Raw genomic sequence first — 19,087 nt, forward strand, 5'->3', positions numbered from 1 at the left:
GAAAGGGAGAGAGGGGCAGGGAAAAAAAAAGAGGAGAATATTTCACTCTCTGATTCGGGCGTGTTCCTCTGCTCGGTTGATTCGGTTCAGAATTGTGTGTTCCGCTTTCCTTTTGCCTGTCTCCATCTTTGTATTACAAGAGCATATATGCGTATAAGAGTTTGTGTGTGTGTGTGTGTGCGCGCGCGCGAGAGAGAGAGAGAGAGAGAGAGAGAGAGAGAGAGAGAGAGAGAGAGAGAGAGAGAGAGAGAGAGAGAGAGAGAGAGACAGAGAGACAGCGAGAGAGGAACGCAGGTATCGTAGGAGTTTCTCACTCGGGGCGGGGTGAGTGGCTGAAAACGAGGGGCGTAGGGGCTTTCGGCCTTCCCCCCCGGAAAAAAAAAAGAAGAGAGAAAAAAGTGACTGATCACTTCCGTCATCAAATTCAGCACCCGCAAAAACCCCAACTCTCTCACGACCAGTCTCCCCGCCCGGCCGCAGCTCAAAACACCGTCCATAGCATCCATGCAAGGCGTGGCGGCGGATACAACAAGATCAAAGGCACCCGGCTCAGAACCCCGAGCATCAACCGATCTCGCCGCCCCTGGCTTTCCCTCTCCTCCTGAAAAAGTCCATGACCTTCCTTGCTGGACCGCTGCTGCCCGAGTGGTCGTGGCCGCGCGAAGATACGTCCGTGTCCCACGCGTCAACAAACCGCTTGTTCTTCTGCAGCACGCCGCGCCCGGGTTTGGTACTGCTAGCAACCCTGCGCGCGTCGTACCCTGGATCTTGGTGCGCGAGCGGCGGGAGTTGCGGTGCGGAGCCGTGTTGGCGGCGCATGTTGTCGACCGAAGCGTCCGAGCCAGCGTTTAACATGGATTGCGGCATGTACCCCTCGACGGCCGAAGGACGCGCGTACCCGCTGGACGAGTATTCTTGACGTCCGTACGGGTCTGCTGAGGGCTGCGGCGAATGGAGCTGTGCGTACATGCCGTCCAAGGTGGACGCATCAACGTGGTCTCGATCGACATCCTCGATGACGTAGCGCCCGTACTCGTCGGGCGTCGGCGGCTCTTGAATAGGCAGGTCTTGCTGCGAATCGAGCTGCGGCTGGGGTTCGTCTTTGCCGATACCGATGGCCCTGAGCGAGAATGCGGCCGGGATAAATGAGAAGCGCCTTGTGCTCTTCTCCTGCGAATTCTGTGAACCCGTTATGCTGCCCGACGTCTTCTTGCCGAGACCCATAGAGAATGACTTCCGCGAGCGCTTCGAATCCATCGACGTCCTGGGCTCGTCGCCTGCCACCAAGGAGTTGTTCATACTGACAGGGGGATACCTCTTGCCCTTCTCGCCAGCCTGTTGCTGGTCCGCCCGCTTACGCCTACCGCCAAACAGTGAGCCGCTCCGGCCGAAAAGCTTGCCACTGATCTCGCCCATTGTGCTGGATCTTTTGTGGCCCTTGCCGTCCGGTCCTTGAGCCCCGCCAGCACCGGCAACGAAGCCCTCGCCTTCGCGGGCGAAGCCGGAGAGTCTAGCAAACTTCGGCGGCACGCTGATGCTAGGCCGACTGTATTCGGCGCTCTGGAGATCTTCGGATACGGAAGGAGGTATTCCGTAACTGTTTGCGGTCCTGGGTGGTTGTTGGATCTTCCCGTGCGCATTAGTATCGGCGAGCTCGGGGGGCACTGGCTGGCTGTACGACGACCGCTGGGCCCCTCCCGGTCCCCGCGAGCTCGTAGAGTGTACGGAGCCGCCGGTGGGCGGTCGGGCGCCAGAGCTCGGTGTTGTCGCAATGAGCGTGGCATCAGACACGGCGCGGGTGTCACGGCCGGCTCGTGCCGCGGCAGCAGCAGATGAACTCGCGTTGCGGTGGGCGCTCGGCGGTCTCCTCGACGCAACCGCAGCCTTGCCATACGCATCTTTTGTGACCGGAGGATCCCTCGGTAGCGGTTTATCCTTGGGCGAAGAGGACGAGCCACCTTCGGCAACTTCGACGGCGCCATGGCTGCCCGAGCGAGCGCGTGTCCGGCCGCCAGACGGCTGTGTGCTTGTGGGCTCGCCGCGCTGGGTCGCGGTAGTCGGAGCAACATACTCCACCTGGACGGTGCGGCGCTTGTTGTCTCTCTGCTGCTTGGCATATGCGGCCTCTGCCTCGGCATCGATAGTGCCCTGCTTGCTCACCAAACCGCCAATCTGGGGCGACGCAACTGTCTTCTTTGATGACTCACGTACTGAGGCGCTCCGCGCAAGCGCCGGCCCTTCTCCCTCGTCTTCCGGGGGGACTGTTGTGTTTTGGATGTCGCGAGGGCTCGTGGTGCTCGACGTGATAAACTCGACGACGTGAGCGTACTCGCTGAGCCAACTATGGCGGGCGACCTCGAACAGGTCGGCTCTTTTGCGGGGGTTAGGTACGAGGATCCTCCGTAGCAGGTCTCGCGCATGTGGTGTGACATATTCGGGGAAGGTGAGCGGGGTGTTGACAATGTACTTGTACAAAAGATTGATGTTGTCTCCTTCAGGGTTCGCCGGGTCATCGTCGAAGGGTAGGTATCCAGCCAACATTGCGTACTTCAAAGGGCGTTAGAACACTGTCGGGACGGTACAAAAGGTTGAACGACCTACCAATATTACGCCACAACTCCAGACATCCACCTTCCTCCCTGTGTACAAGGAATCGCTGACTACTAGTTCGGGGGCAGCGTAGCAGGGGCTGCCGCAACTCGTCTGCATCAGATCACCCTTGCGGGAGCCGTTGGGCTTGATCTTGTCGAGCCCCATGCGCTTGACGAACTCGCGGTCCGTCAGGTTCAGCTCCTCTTCCTCGCTTAACTCCTCGTGGGGATCGAATGTGTTGGCAAAGCCAAAATCCGTGATGATAATGTTGCGATTGCGGTCGAGCAAGAGGTTCTCTAACTTGAGGTCACGGTGCACAATCCCCTTCTTGTGCAGATAACCAACTCCCGAGACCAGCTGGGCGAATAATCGGCGAGCAGAGTTGTCCTTTAGGTATCGGTGATTGAGAATGTAATCGAACAGTTCGCCTCCGGACGCGTACTCGAGGACGATGCCGTAATGTCTCTCCGACTCCTCCATCTTGTGCAGCCTGACAATGTTGGGGTGAGTCAATTGTTTTAGGATGGCCACCTCGCGCATGATCTTGGCCATACGGGATGGATTACTGCCCAGCTGGTCCTTCTTAATGAGCTTAATGGCAACCTACGGCAGGAACTCGGTCAGTGGGTGAGCGTGCTTGAAAAAAAAAAAAAAAAAAAAAAGTTTAGTAGATCCACGCACCTGTACGCCTCCTTCTTGTTTCCAGCCGAGCTTGACCTTTCCAAACTCGCCCTCGCCGATGGTGTTGCCCAGAATGTACTCGCCAAATTTGGTCTGCTTCTCTCGTCGAGAGTGGTCGTGCCGGCTCCTCCCGCCGCGCCGAGTCTCCTCTCCCGTGTCCGCCATAGCGACCACCGGAGGGGGTGCGGCATCATCGCCATGCATGCTTGTGATCTGATGGGGTTGAGCCAGCGCAAGGCGTTCTTTTTCCCGTTCAATGTCGACCTCCGGCTGGGATATTAAGATGCTGTTCAGAATCTCGCTTGCCTCCCTCGTCGGGCCCTTGCCCGAGTTCGAGTTGGTCGGCGGTGAGTGGATGGGCATTGTCGTCGAAGGGTTTGACCGGCCGTCGCGGGCGCCGTTCGGCCGATGGTGCTGCTGCTCTTGAGACGATTGGTTCGCCCGCCGGCTGCGTGAGCTCTGTGCTGCAGCGTCGTCCGAGGCGTCTATCCTGCCGTTCGCGTCTCGGCCGGAATCGGCGTGGGTTCGGCGGGGTGAGTCGGTGGGACGATCGCCGGCTTGGGCGCGTCGAGAGCTCGACGTCCGTGGGGGGACGACGGCGGGCATGTTTCGCCTCTGGTTTGCCGCAAAATTGTGTTGGTCAGGAGAACCTGGCGTCGAGGACACAGGCACAGGCACTGGCGAAGCGATGGCGGCGCGGGAACTCATCGGGGAATTGGTGCCGGGCTGCGAATCGTTGGTGGCGCCGGGTTGGCGAGAAGGATCTCGGGATGTCGAGGCGGGCGATGTTCCCGAGGGCTGCTGAATTGCATGATAGCCGGGGCCTTCCCGTGTCGGAGATGAATGGGTCGACGGATATTGTCGATTGGATAGCGGCGCCGAAGACAGCGGCGGCGTAGAGAGGACTGGCACTGACGTTGGTTGATGGGACACCGTTTGGAGGGCACTGGTCATTATTCTCGCTTCTCCGCCGTCGCTCAAAAGACGTGTAGGCGAGGTGCAACACTCTCGGATGCTTGGGTTTGGCGTTTTCCAAGCGAGCGGAGCAGCTGTCCGGCAAAGGCAGGAAACCTTCCCAAGGGGTCGGGCCAGGAAGACGAAAAATAAAAAAAAAATAAAAATAAAAAATTAAAGGGAAAAATGCCGTCAGTTTCAAAACAGCCTTGCAACAATGCAGCGCCCGCAAAAACGCTCCCTGCTTTGCGATAAAACTAACTGGCGACCGACCGCTCGAGTTACCAATGGGCCAATTCGCTTCTCATTGTGCGTTGCGACTCGGTGTGCCAGGAATCTGGCGTGGTGATTGATCGTCCGCTCGCCTCGCAGATGCAGACGGGGTCGTGTCGGCAGGGCGCGACTTTTCTGGCGCTTCTGTGGTTGGTGCTGGAGCTTGTTTACTTGGGCCCGAAGTCGCAGAACAATGCGCCCGAGTTGCTTTGTACCGGCAGAGTCGGGAGCAGTTTCGAGGCACGGCGAAATGAGCTCAAAAGTTTCCCTGCGCTCGGTTCAGATCGCGCTCCCGCCGTGAGACGGCAGGCGGAGGAGATGGGTGGGGGGGGAGAGGGGAGGAGAGGAAGAGGGCGGTGAGGTGAAAAAGGGAAGGGCGAGGGAAACGGGTCCAATGGGCCTGGCGATGCGAGTTTTGGCTCGAGCTGTGATGTTGGCGCTCTCCTTTTCGGTGCTACCTTATTCTTCCCCAGTTCCTCCCGCCTCGCAACAACTGCCCGGGGACTGCAACTTCGGCGCGCGGGCGTGGGCAACGCAGCATGTGCTTTGCGGGATACAGTGAGAATTTCACGGCTCCGGTTGGACAAGACGCCCCTAGCGTCCCCGGAGCGCTGCGAATTGCGGGTACAATCAGTCATGCACCCGGCCCCGCCGGCCTGACGCGTGCCTTTCTGGACCTCGCGACCCTTTAATTCCCCAGCTCGAGCAGTCTAGTACTAGTACTGCGTAGGCGCTGCTTGTCTGGTTGGTGTCCGCGAATAACATTGACCTGTCTGTCAACAATGGGGCAAGGCAGCGCGTTCGACTAACCTGGCCCACGCGTTCGAGTCTCGTCTCGCCTCGGGCCCTCGACCGCCAGCCACATGAGCAAAAACTCGAGGAGGGTGCAGTTTACGTGTTACGGCCATGACGCTTCCCCTTGGTATCGTCGTCGTGAAGGGACGATGCCGCGGCGCCCCGGCTCTTTGAACATCAGCTGCTACAGGCGCAGGATAGTTCACTACATAGGAGTCAGCGAGATGTTTACAGTGGTGTTTAGCCGGACGCGATGCTTGTAACCACGTCTCTAAGCCCGGACGGGGCGTTCCTATATCCAGGCATCTACTACCATCACCTCGCAGCACTTGTTGATTTCTCCCACCGGAGTCGCCGTCTGATGTTTCTGATCAAGTTCAGGCCTATTCTCGGATCCTTCCAGGACAGACAGGGTTGGTTTCGTTGATCATCTTGTGATGCCAAGAGAACATCAACCAGCACTGTGTGCCTTGGCCCCAAAAAGGCTAGCGGCTCCGTACCTTGGGGCAAGCGCAGCCGGAACGCAAGGTTCAGGGGGTCCCGTTTGCAATGCGCATCTCCGCCAATCCAACGACGTCCCCTCAAGTTCCCAGGCCCTCAGCTTCGACAGTCGGCCGCACTACGTTTGATATCGAACGTCACCAGACGAAGACCTTACGATCAGCCCGTCATATATGTGTAAGTTGCGCATTATTCCCATTTTCTTTTCTCTTCAAGGTCCGTCGACATGCCTTCTCTTGCTCCGAGCCATAAACTTACCCCGGTGACAGAACATGTTTCAACTACCGCTAACGTACCACTGGCCCACTAAGCTTAACGGCAGACCGGCAAATTCACCACTAGGCTCTTATCCCCCTATGGCCAGCTGATCCCCGCATGAAACAAGTCGAATGACAAGTCAACACGAAAGGGAATGGAGGTAAAACATTCTTTCTCAGCCCTGGTGAAGGCGGGCGCGTCTATTCCCGTTAATATAACAGACTGGACTTTCGTACTTCAGCCATGCCGCAGTTAAACGCCCAGCTTCCCAGGGCAAACAAGGCATTGACGTCGGAAATGAGGCGCATATGGAAAGTGCAGGGATCTGCGAGCCCACCCTACTTTGGCTGCCCATGCTGCTAACAGTTCAGCCAAACAGGACCGTCTTATCGCCGTGTCATAACCTTTTCGGAATTGCGGCTGATATCATCCCCTCGCTTGCCGGGGTGCCAACGAAATGCTCCTCTAGAAACATTTCCTTTTTCATTTTTTTTTTACCTCTGTCTTGATTCGCAACCCTTACACTACAGGCTCAGGACCGAGAGCCCTAGGACAGGGCTGACTGAAGTTCTGCTGTCCTGTCAGGGGCATGTGCACTAGCGCGGTAAATGAATTGGATAGGTAAGCTTACACAGACATGGTACAGTACAACCGGGGATCAACTTTTGCATCACCGACCCAAAATCTAGTGCAATCTGCCGCCTGTTCCATCATATCCAATATCAGCCTGCATTCGTGCCGTGCCGTACGCTGCGTACTACCTATCACAGTACATGTTGTGCCTGTACCCGTCCGCTTGGTTCAGAGCACAGCGGCAGCCGGCGTCTAGACTAACCAGCACCCCTATACCAAAGCACCCATGTTTCGCGAGAAAAGGACGAATTTAATCTATACTTCGCTGGTCACGGTACCCAAACGCTATGCGAAGTGGAGATGATGTCGGTATCAGAGCGATTGCCGGACTCCAGACGCTTCTGCACCTTCCTTCCATCCGATCTTTCCAGGTGCTCTCCTGGTCCAGCCGTTGCCAGAGACGGAAACGCCAGCGAAGCCATAGAAATTACGAGCTTACCTTCATTTGGGGTCTTTGAGGTTTGTTAACATCCTTCACTCCTATTGCATCGTCCGCCCGCCGACGTCATGTCGTGATCTTACACAAGCTGTCTTGATTTCCAGACACCTACAGTTTGATCGTAATATCATACATGTCCAATCCGACTGCGACGGCAGTCAAAGTCCCCATATAGGCAACCAGTATCCCTAGAGTCGCTATCCTGCCGACATCCAGCGTAGGCACCGTCATGTTGACAAGGCCGGTCAGAAGGTTGGCCAGCAGGAACACAGCCAACCCGTTGCGGTTATACGCCCTCAGCACCTTGCTCGTCGCCATGTCGTATGCTTCCTTTTCTGCCTTTGCATCCTGTGCCTTGTAAAACGCCGGGAAAAAGATGGTGTCGACGAGACAGAAAGCGAGCACGAGTGCGCTGTTGAATGCCACAACCCACAGCATGTAGGGTAGGTTTGCCAGTCGCCGAGACACCGTCAGCCCGGCACCGTATGTGTAGTCGGTGCAGAAGAAGTACAGTGCTACCCATACGACAGACCACATGGCCATGGTGAGCAGAAGCGTGGTGCGCTTGGAGCCGGCAACACCTCGGGGATCGAGGCTCCTCGGCAGGACGAACATGCCCGTATGCTGACCAGCCAGGAAGATGGCAAGGTAGCCCCAGAAACTAAAGATGCCCTCTCTGTTCATCGACAGCAGGTTATCCCGGGGACCGACTAGGATGTACGCCTTCAGCGGGGTGCTCTCCAGGACAACCTGGTACAAGACACCGAGCAGGATGGCCAACCCGGCGTACGAGGGAACCACCTTGAGCGCCGACTGGAAAAGCGCCACGAAGGGCGGCAAGAAACCGAGGGTGAAGAAGAAATTCCAGTGGACGCCGTACTCTGTCACATGCTCGGCATAGTCTAGACCCTTGACACTGAGCAGCCGCACGACGCCGAGCGCTAGCAGCGGCAGGGAGTGACGTAACGACAGCACCAGGCGGGTGCCCAGGGGTGTTGCACGGCTATCGGCTCGCTCTTTCAGCACAGGTCGAGAAGCGACGACGCCCGCCGAGAAGACGAACGACCCAACGCCCATGTCCATCAGCGAGGTGCCCCAGGTCTCGACCTTGGCAAAGCGGCGCGGAAAGAGCCGGAAATCGACGGCGAGGATGCATATGCAGGTAACCACCATCATGTTGCCCCGGTAGTTGGTCAGGAAGGGTTTGGTGGACGGAGCGCCGGCCGGCACCGACGATGTCTTGGACTCCGCATTGGGCGGGAGCCTGGGCTTCTTCCGTGGCGCAGAGACATTCGTGGGGATCGCCGAGACGAAAGCGGCGGCCGTCAGGAGGAGGATGTTGAGAAGTAGGGGCGCGTTCGAATACAGTGTGACAGAGAGCAGGAGGGCGCCTACGTTTAGGAGAAAGTCGACGACGAAGGCCAGCGTTGTGTACGGCCTAAAGAAGGACTGCCGGGCCTGGAGGGCGGACCAAAGGAGAGCAACGACCTGCGGGTTGCCTAGTCAGCGACATGGCGGCCATAGCTAGCTTCGTTTGACAGCTCATACTGGCGCCACCGCGCAAACCTGAGCAATCTCAGTCACGGAGCCTCCTGACAGGTTCGAGACGAAGTCCTCCTTCAGCTGCTTGTAACTCTGCGCCGCCGTCGCGTTATTGGCGGCTGCGTCGGTGCTCGCCATGGTGGACAATGCAACGGAAAGGGGAAAGGGGGGGAGGGGAGGGGAGGCGAAAAAGAAAAGACGGCTGTATCCAATCTCAAGAGGACATCGCCCCAAACAGGAGATATGAGAGAAAATAGGAACGAAACGCTGGTACTGCTGGTACCCGAGATGGTCGAAAGTGAGAGGTGACGATGGCAGCAAAGCCAGGTTGCAGCTTTCACCCACCTCGCAGCTGATAAAATCGCGGGCCGTCAAGGTGCTAGGTCTCAATCCAGCCAATGGCAAGCTTCAGAAGCTCTCTCCCTGCTGCCAAGACGTCCTGGGGCACCCCCCTGTCATTCTTCCCTCTCTAACCAACTGTGTATATTTCGTTGCTCTTACTCAGATCGAACTTCCATTCCAGCCCTCAATCTCTTCGCCGCCATCAAGCAGCTTTTCGGCTACCGGCAGGTGACGGGCTTTCTTGAATAATCTCTCCATGAACACGATGCTGCAGGCAAATGCTGTTGGTGGCGTTGCCTTAAATATCCTTCTTTGTGCTCAGCTGCACGCACAGGTAGCACAAATTGGCTAGAGGCTGGTGACGAACGTCTGCTCGGGAACGTGTAGCATGCCATAGCATGCCATCGCACGCCCTTGCACATGCCACTCTTGCTGAGAAATTACACTGCTCCCCCGGCTTTGTTTGGCCGTTGGCGATGGGTGGCCCGGAGTGGCCCAAAGTGGCCCAGAGCTTTGTCTCGGATGGCTGCGTCTGGGTTGAGTCACCGGACGATGCGTGCTTGAAAGCATGCAATCTTCTTTCAGGGGGAAGAAAGGACTAGATACAAAAGCAGTGTGGCCAGTCTCGCCCTTGCCGTCGTCATGATTTCTGTCCGGAGAAGTTCAGACCCTGCGAGCCGAATCTTGATCGACTCCCGCCCTAAACCCCAACCAATCTGTGTGCAACAAGAGAAGTCGCCCTCGGCTAGCCCTTGCGATGGAGACGCAAAGTCGACTGCGTCCAGACTTGCGTCCTGTTTGGACCGGCCGCGACCAGCACCCGGACTATCCAAGGGGCCCTGGATATGCAGCCCGCAGCCCGCTGTACTCGTCCTCCTTTAGACGAGACAGTTTGCCCGGCGCAATGTACCCGGCATCGCCTGGCTACGTCCCGTCGATGAGAATGCACGAGCGAGCTTTGGTGGACAGCCTAGACCAGAGGGGGAGGCTTGTTGAGCCTCAGCAATCACCACCATCAACTGTCCGCTCCCTGTCACCAATATCCGAACAAGCACTTGAGGCTCGCCGCGCGTCTATCGCTAGTCTCCCCCCACCCCGTACCCTCGGCCTATCACCCCGATCCCCGCGCCTCTTCATGCCGTACCCCAGGAGACAGACCCTCGCAGCGGAGACGAGATCAATACTGCTTTCTGGGTTGCCGGATGGGCTACCGCGCCTACAGGATCCGAGTGCCGACATCACCGCCGAGCGCCGCGCTTCATTACCATCGTTCTCGACTGCGAGGCGCAGCAGCCAGCAGCTGCGGCAAGAACTCCAGGCTTGGGGACACATTTATCTCGGCAACGGCTCCGAAGCCAGCTGCTTCGTGACGGCTGTCGCCCTGCGGAGGTCCAGCGGGGGCTCCTCGGTTGACGAGGAGGAAGCAACCAAAGGCAGGCCGCCTGAATGGCGGAATCGAGTCACCATCCGTGCGCGCGTGAGGCCGTGCGAGCTCGGGCGTGCGCCTTTCCTCCTTCGGCGAACGTTCGATATGGATGAACTAAGGGCCACGATCCCGGAGCCCTCCCCCGGACCAGGAGGATCCCAGCGGCCTTCAGCTGACTTAAGTCACCGGAGGTCTCTCCCCGCTCCCCGGCGGCGCTCCTCACCGGACCTTGACAAATCGCCCGTTCGAGGCGTGAGCACAATCCCTATCCGTAAGTGACCACCCGCTGTCATCATCCCCTGTCGGAGCTCTGCTAAGCCTTCGGCCAGACCTACGTTACGCCCGCGCCTTCTTCCCCGTGCTCGCAGCATTGCTCTACTCCGGACATATTCGTCCCCGCGACATAATCGACCTCCCGCTACCCCACCCCGAGGTCTGGGGCCAGACCGTGGCGCATGTCTACACCGGCCAAGGAGAGCTGACCGCAGCCATTGAGCAGAATATCTTGTACTTGGGAGGTAAAGTCTGAGGCCAAGTCAGCAGTCACATCGTACGGATTTCTTTTCGCAGCCATCACCACCAAGATGACCTGGGGCTTATCTTTAGGCTTTGGGGTTTTGCACCTCGGCCTCTCATGTATATTGACAATCATGCCGAGTCTCTATCTCGGCTTCTTCCCGAAATATGTCCTTGAAGACAAACCAATATAGTGAGGCCCGTGCCCGCCGCTCTTCGACTGATGCCAGGCCCGCTGACCTGCTTCCTTGCTCCGTGCCTTCGTTCCCGACGGGACCAGTGGTTGTGCGTGTGGTGGTTTTGGCGATACCCAGTCAGCTGTGTTTGCGAGCGCCCGTCCGAAGAGCTGCGCTTGCCGTTGGAAGGGATGTGACTGTTTTGAGGAAACCGTTGCCGCCGGGAGTGCCCCCGTGCAGCGGCATCTCGGCCCTCTCCGCCCACGATTGCCAGATCGCCCCTCTCTTGATGAGATCGGTCTCTTGAAGTTCTGGCCCGTCAGTATCAACTTTTGCCCCTCCAACATTTGCCCCGCCTCTCGTGTTCGCAACCGCAACCCGAGTCAACCATCGTTCCGCTGCGGAAGCACACAGTCGCACGGCTTTTGCTTATATGAACATCATCGCTGTCGCCTGATGCTCTTCGCGTTCCGAGGATGCTATCATGGAACACCACCCGTGGGTTTACACCGAGGGCCCGACCTCGAGTCCCGAGCCTGATTGACGGAAATTTACCATGATACCAACCTTACAACCTGATGAATTCAGTGGCCGACCGCCGTCCATCCCTCGCCCCCTCCGTCTCTGCACCAGACATCTTTTGCCGGCCGATGGAGCCAGCGCCAGCACCGCTGGTGTACATCAACGGCTGGCGCGGCGTCGGGAAAGAGACGGTGGCCGAGTTTCTGACGCTGCTACTCGGTAAGGATAAATCAATGCTGGTTGACGTGCGCACCATCGGGGACGATAGCGACACCGAGAGCGGAAGCAGAAAGGACAGACACCCTCGCAAGAACCACCAGAACCATCGTCCACGCAGACCCCTACCACTTCGAACCCCCGAACACCCACGCTACTTCTCCTTCGACCTCAGCCTCAACACGGACCTCGACCACAACCCCAGCCCGCCCAGCCCGTTATCCGCAACATCCTTATTCCAGCAGGACCCATCCTCTTCTTGTTCCCTCTCAGGCTCCATCTCCCCCACCACTTCAGCCGCTTCGACCGCTTCGACCGCCTCCTCCGCCATCATGACCGTCTCAACCACAACCACGATCTCTGACCACCGTCCCCCACCCCTCTCCTTCTCTCCAACAACAATCACTACCGCCGCCCCGTCCAGCCCATCCATATCCGCATCCGCATCTACATCTACACCCACACCCACACCCACACCCACATCCACATCCACATCCACATCCACATCCACATCCACATCCACATCCACATCCACATCCATATCCACCCCGACCTCCCCAACAACCTCCGCGACGGCCCTCACCAACCTGCTCACCCTGCCGTCCAACACGGCCCGCATCGCCGTCCTCGCCGCCTGCGCCCCGGACACGCCCTCGGGGCGCGCGACGGTCCAGACGCTGGAGACGGCCGCGGCCCGCGCGAGGCGCCTGTTCGTTCCCGTGGTGTTGCGGTGCGACGGGGGGGAGCATCTCGCGCGTCGTCAGCGGCGGCGGCAGCCGTCGATTCAGGGGCTGGCGCCAGGGCCGGAGCCAGGGCCGGGCGGATACGGGTACGGGTACGGGTACGGGTACGGGCACGCGGTGGCGGTGGCGGCGATGCGGCGCAACGGGAGTCTGCGGCCCAGTTATCCCCCCGACCTCGGCCGCCGGGCGGACATCGCGCGCCGCGGGAGCGAGCCCGTCGTTCCCTCGGCTGCTTGTCGCACGGTTAGGCTTGACGGGGGCTCGCGGAGGGATGGCGGTGGAGGGGAAGGGGAAGGGCAAAGGGAAAGGCTAGGACCGGAGGGGTTAGAGTTGGGGCTGGAGGGACGTTGCAGTTCTGGTGTTCTCCCTCCCCACCCGCCGGAAGGCGGCGCGGCTGTCGGGGACGGTTGGGTCCCCTCTCATCATGGAGAGGAAGGCACGGTGGGCCTCGCGATGCCCATGTGCACGACCGGGCCGCTAACGGTGAACGTGACGAGTGTCCCGGCCTTGGATGCGGCGCTGCAGATTGTCGAGTTTGTCAGGCGGTTGGTCGTCGAGAGGGACGCTGAGCTATGCAGCAGCGCCCGCGGGAGCGCGGCCACGACGCCCGGGGTGGGCTGGGAGGGTCAGAAGGAGTGGAGCGTGGAGGGAGAGGGGAAGGGGAAGGGGACGCGAGATATATCTTGCGCCGGGCCCCTTGGCTAGGTCGATACAGTGGGCCGGCGGGGAAGGTCAAAGTGAGATATGTCTTACCCAGCCTCCCTTATCCAACAGGTCTGGTGGGCAACCGGGGAAGTGTCCGGTTGGACGGTGGCCCTAGTGGCACGAGAGATATTGTGTGTGGGAAGGAAAAAGTACCGTGCCCGCCTCCCCGAGGGGACTCGCGGTGACTCGCGGTGTCCCCTTTTTTTCCCACCGCCATCTCACCGGCGGGGAGGTTGGGCTGCGAACGGGCGTGTGTGGCGCATGGAAAGAGGCGCGATACCTTACCCTCATCCGACCCGAGGCTAAGGAGAGGGCTGGCCGGCTACGTCCCGTCAACCCCCGGTTGGCTGTCAGGAGAAGCGAACCAACCGGCCGCTTACCGAGCCACACCTGTACGCTGGGCTCGCCGTTCCGGGGACGACAGCTGCCGACTGTCACAGGTTCAGGCCAGGCCAAGGCCTGGATTGGCCGCCGCGCCGGCTATGTCGGCACAGCAGCCGTACGGCACCATATTGCCCAGTCCTGCTGTGCCTTGTTTTGTGTCGCCCTGCTCTGCACGTGGGGGACGGGCCGGTGGGCATGGGGCGGGGTGCAAACCGGGAAGGGGCGGACATTCGAGACTCTTAACAAGTATAGCTGGGACTGGCAGCCGGCAGTTGGGCATGAGACGGGCCGGGAGGGCGATCGGCCTGTCGATGGGCTGCTTAGCGTCGATTTCTCGGGCCGGATCTGAGTCGAGCATCGATTCCTCACCAAATATTTCATCACACCGTGAAAACTGTTTAACGGTTGTAGTTCAGGGGGGGCCAAAGGCGGCAGGAAAGTCATGGCATCCCAGCCTGGTGTCCGTTACCTAATCCGGCCTCTCCCAATTCCGCCCAATGGCCCTCCTGCTGCTCCTACCGTTATGGTCTACGCAAACACGAGACCAAGAGTCAAGAGGCGAAACCGGAATGACGTCCCGGAGGCTTACAAAGATAGCCGCAGGCGTTTACGCTACGCGCGCGGTGGGGGCAAGCAGCCGGGGAACAGGATACAGATCCTCCGGATCTTGGCTACGACAAGGGCATGCAGCATCCAAAGCATGATGTACTTCGTATGGCGGCTCTAACAGCGTCGGGGTCGGGGGTCTTTCACACAATTCTTTATTCCACAATAAGCGGCGGTGCTAATCAAGCTGGGTTTTATGGGATTTCAGTCTCCGGGGGTTCTGTATCCATGTCAATCATCTATATTGATCGGGGCCAAGGAAATAAGGAGCCAGTATCTTGGAAAATCAAGGATATAAACAAGCACGTGGAATCATGGCCAGCAGCTAGCTGCCTTGGTTAAACTTGTTTAGCCCTCCCACTCGACGGCTATTTTGCACTCGTCTACATATTACTCCTCATCTTCTCGGGCAATCCGAGTCGCACGCCGTACACCCCCCCCTAAAAGCAACATCTCTGCCCGTCCGCTCGCACATGCATGCAACTACAGTCACAGTCTCTGCAGTACTGTGTACTGTACACTTATAGACTACCGACATACATCCCAACAACCTGCCCAATCCACAACCCTCCTCCGGCCGGCCAAGAAGCATCCTTCCCCAAAACCCCCCCCCCCCCCCCCCCCCAACACAATTTCAGTTGTGTGCCCACCTCAACTCCATCTCCATCATGTCATGGTGGCTGTACCATGGAGTAGAGTTGCACTCTGTGTCCATTCGTAATTTCGCGAGCCTGATTGTCCCCGCAAATGGAGGATCCGCAAGTCGAAACCAAGCAGCCTTAGTCTGCGGGGGCCGAGGGGGGTAAATGGGCACTACACTAGAGCCCATGTCCCCGTTTCGGTTCGGTTCGGTTCGGGCATCGACGATCCCGATCACGCAAGGCAATCTCCAATTCGCAATCTGCTACGGTAAGCAAGGATGGTTGAGGTAGTAGTAGTAGTAGTAGTATACTACGTATGAACAGAGCAACAGAAATGAAAGGGACAAAATAGAAAAATAAAAATATAAGATGTTAGATATACCCCCCACCACCCGGTGGGCCATGTGTCCGATCGAGATTATTGTGGGAAAATGCCAGTCCAGTTCCGTCCCTTCGATGAAACCTACCTTTAAACAAGACAGTCTCGAACACATTGATTGGATGCTCGTATTACTCTAAAACACGACATAGATACACAGTATTACACCTAACCATCCTAGCCAGCACTACAGTAGCATGCAGAAAAAAAAGGCCGTGGTATCCATTGGGGATCGATTTCTGTTGTGTCAAAAGCAAGATACTGCACGATCCCGCATGCCCGTCCATCCAATCCGCAGCGAACCAGAAAACCCCGTCCCGCGGAAAAGCACGAGACGGTAGATTGGATACCCCCAACAAGATCCTACATCCTCTTGCAGAAACGGAAGCGAGACGAAAAGTAAGAGGAGAAAAAAAAGTAGAAGAGAAAAAAAAAAAAAAAAAAAAAAAAAAAAAAGGGATTTGCTACATGCACGAGTCTGCACATACAGGTACATATGCGTGATCTGGCCCTGCAGTGTCCCCAGTGGGAAGCAGAGAGGGTCCTGCAGCTGGCAGCCGAGGTATTCGTGTTGATTTTCCCTTCATCAATCGCAACCGGCGGTGGATTCCACGTCAACCAATCCAGTCTAAGTCGTGGCGTTGCTGGTGTCAGTGGTGGAGGAAAAGTTAGTGTGGTGGAGATGGGTTTTCTTTTTTTTTTTTTTTTTTTTTTTTTTTTTGAACACCCACCCCCGGCTGATGGCGATTACACTACAGTACACCTTCAATGCGAATTCATTGCGTGCATGATGCACGCCCAAAAGCCGGTGCCAGACCGGGAGCTTTGCTCCTTCGTGTCCCATGTAGTGTGACAAAAGCCAAGGGCACAAGATAGGACGGAACGGATCAAGAAACGAGGAGTTGAGAACGGCAACCAAATGGGGGAGAGATATGGCGAAAATGAAATCCGAGCAAGTTCAGAAACGACATGATTATAGGCAATAAACAGGACGCAGGCGTGATGTGACCTGTCTTCACACCCTCCGGACATCATTCCACCATAGTTCCCCCACCGCTTATGTAACAAATTCCCCCGAGGCTCTCTCCGGGCTCCAGTTTTCCCTTCCGGCTGCGGCTGCGTCTGCGGGGCGGAACCCCGGCCTTAGTCGCCGCAGGCCGAGGCGAGAGCGGGGAGGTGCTACAACCACCGGACTCTCCCGGGGACGCTTCGTTATTGGATCCCCATCAAAGAGAGCTATCATAAAATAAATTCGGAAGATTGAGATCTTTGGGGCGGGGAGATGGTACTTTGAACATAGCAGAAAAAGACCCGGCGTGACGTCGTCATTTCCCCGGCAGCCCGTATTATTTTGTGGCCTCTGCGCCCTCATCTGTAATATCAGCTTCTCTTCCCTCTATTTCGTGCAAGATGCCACACGTCGGACGAGCCCTTTACCGAATACGGATATCCGCGCAAAAATGTGACAGGAGAATCGAACATCCGTCTGCAACTCCTCTGCAGTTGCTCAGCAGGCTTGGTCTTGGCATCCGATAAGCTTCTTACACGGTTCCCCCCGAAAGATTTTCTCGTTGCTCTCCCTGCCGCCTTTCTCTGTGACGGTGCAGCATCGATCGAGAGATTCCCAGATGTCAAGTAGGATGCCCTGATAAGCGGGACGGCAGATGGTCGTCTCAGATGCTATTGGATGCGTCAGTCCCGGAGGCTTTTCGAGGTTGCAGGCGTAGAACTTGATGCTGGGGGAGCGCCACAATCTCCCGGCGTCGTCAATGTGGGTGCATTGCCTTCCCTTTGGGTCGCCATCGTCGTTTTGCCGACTGGGCAACGACTGGGCAACTGCTAGTGATGCAATTCGAGTCGCCAAACCGAGAGACGCCGGTCACATTTTGGGTTGTTTGCATACGCCTACAAATTGCAGCCACACATCCATCTCCGTCCGACTCCATCCGCGGCGGTTGTTTGGTGGCACCGAGGTGGGATGGTGTTGGTTATCGGGACCGGCTGGAGGTGTCGCACCGCGGCAACCAAAAAATTCCTATGCCCGTCTGCCGCGTCCGGGCCATTGTTCCACTGCCGACTTCGCAATCCCGCGCGCCGCCCAGAAGAAAATGTTTCGGCGCTGCATGACGCAACGGACTGCGATGATGCCGCTTCCGACTTCTTTCTTTACGTCCCCCGCCCCGCCCACGAGCCGGCATTATCAAAAAGTAGACTGCGACCTCACCGGCCTCCTCTTGCGTTAGCCGTCCCCGGGTATGCCAGCCTGCTGCCGCATTGACAGTCCGATTCGCCCGTGTCGTGAAAACCCCCAACTGCCGTGGACGTTCTTCATCTAACAGCTCGACCATCGCAGGCGGCAGGGCGTGGGCGTGCATTCGCTTGCCGCGACAATAGCAACCATGGCGGGAAGCCCTGCATCGGAACGCCGTCTTCAATGGCAGGTTAGGTGTTATCGTGCGCAGATGGCTTGACGTCTTGGACCCGCGGGTGCCACATCCGGCCTGCCTGTGCATGTATTTATGCGATGCATGGCGGCAGAGCAAAATATCACATTGGAAGGCGGAAAGAGGGGTGTTCCGAGGTCGTGAAAGGTGCTGCTAGTGGCTTGTTAGTCTCCATCGAGCACGGCCGGGTCCTCCTCTCCACTTTGGATGAGTTAGGAAAGGCCCAGGGCACTTGCCTGGTGCTCCGGAGACGTTTACCACGATCGCAGCCATCTTCTCCGCACCGTCCAGGGCGTTTTCCCCGACGAGTTTGCCTATCCACACCCCCTATTCCCCTCTGTACCCCATTTCACATTCCACCAAACCCACCGACCCCTCACCACGTCCCAGCGCCCGTCGTCCAGACCGAGGAACGAACCCTGACTGGCCCGTCACTCGATGCTGACCGTGAGTCCATGTGCGTACCCGACCGATCCCACCAGCTCGCTAGGGTGGCCTAGCACACCAAGTCCACGGCACAGCCACGAGGTCATTTATTATTATTCATTTTCCCCTCCGGTGTGTGGGAGGTACCCAAGAGCTCATCGAACCAAGACTTGGGATGGGGCTGGCGAGCATCAATTCCAAACCAGACAGGAACCATTGTACATGATATGACAAGGACGGCAGAGTCAAGGGTGAATGGTACTCCGTCCCCCCGCTAGAATGCAGCTCTAGCTTTGACGAACTGCGAGACGAGGGCCTGTCGAGAGGACGGGAGAGGTGGTACCCCACCTTGACAGTCCTGCAGGCCGATTGACGCAGGTCCAAGAGGAAGGGGTTAGGCGCGGCTCTTGAGGGGGGTGGTGTGCATGCCGGTGGGGGGCGTGCGAGTTCGACGACTGCTGCGGCTGGAGACACCCTCCAGGGGCGAGGCTTGGAAAGCCTGGTTCGTAGGAAAGAGGAGCTAGGGCCGGGCGGCTCCTAATTGCGAGCCGTCATAGTGGTATTTCTCTCGCAAACTGTGGAATGTGAGCGTTAGCGACCCGTGGGGCCGATGCACATGGTCGATTCGGTCGATGGTATTCTTACTTTGGTATTCTTAGTGGATATTCCGTCGCATTGCGATGCACTTTGCCCGTGAAGCTGTGGGAAGGGGAGACCGAGATCGTGACCGTTTCCAAGGCAGCCACTTGGCAAATGGAAATCGATGTCGCGTGCCATTTCCAAGCCAGAATTGGACATAAGACATCATATCACACGGGTAGGAATCAGCGCCGTGGGATTGGTCAGAGCCGTCTTTCCCGTCCGAGCTAGTCAGTCCGTCGGCGTAATAAAAT

At 57.8% G+C, this 19,087-nt stretch overlaps 4 protein-coding genes across 4 annotated transcripts; 2 read left to right on the plus strand and 2 right to left on the minus strand.

Annotated features, from left to right (window-relative positions):
* Positions 1-564: 564 nt before the first annotated feature.
* Positions 565-4,227, minus strand: MFIFM68171_00223 (Serine/threonine-protein kinase KIN4; the record flags this gene model as incomplete). Its single annotated transcript, XM_071055645.1, has 3 exons — positions 565-2,547; positions 2,602-3,195; positions 3,274-4,227. 3 exons carry the CDS (start codon positions 4,225-4,227, stop codon positions 565-567), a joined length of 3,531 nt encoding a protein of 1,176 aa, XP_070911746.1.
* Positions 4,228-7,234: 3,007 nt separating this feature from the next.
* GWT1 (Glucosaminyl phosphatidylinositol (GlcN-PI) nositol acylation protein) lies at positions 7,235-8,806 on the minus strand (the record flags this gene model as incomplete). The annotated part of the gene is made up of 2 exons (XM_071055646.1): positions 7,235-8,614; positions 8,675-8,806. The coding sequence occupies 2 exons, from the start codon at positions 8,804-8,806 to the stop codon at positions 7,235-7,237; spliced, it is 1,512 nt and encodes a 503-aa protein (XP_070911747.1).
* A 961-nt stretch (positions 8,807-9,767) lies between these two features.
* MFIFM68171_00225 (BTB domain-containing protein) lies at positions 9,768-10,965 on the plus strand (the record flags this gene model as incomplete). The annotated part of the gene is made up of 2 exons (XM_071055647.1): positions 9,768-10,707; positions 10,766-10,965. The coding sequence occupies 2 exons, from the start codon at positions 9,768-9,770 to the stop codon at positions 10,963-10,965; spliced, it is 1,140 nt and encodes a 379-aa protein (XP_070911748.1).
* An 813-nt stretch (positions 10,966-11,778) lies between these two features.
* MFIFM68171_00226 (uncharacterized protein) lies at positions 11,779-13,314 on the plus strand (the record flags this gene model as incomplete). The annotated part of the gene is made up of 1 exon (XM_071055648.1): positions 11,779-13,314. The coding sequence occupies one exon, from the start codon at positions 11,779-11,781 to the stop codon at positions 13,312-13,314; it is 1,536 nt and encodes a 511-aa protein (XP_070911749.1).
* Between the last annotated feature and the right edge of the window lie 5,773 nt (positions 13,315-19,087).

This window comes from Madurella fahalii (genome assembly GCF_045866475.1).
Source record: "Madurella fahalii IFM 68171 DNA, scaffold_1, whole genome shotgun sequence".
Lineage (NCBI taxonomy): Eukaryota > Fungi > Ascomycota > Sordariomycetes > Sordariales > Madurella > Madurella fahalii.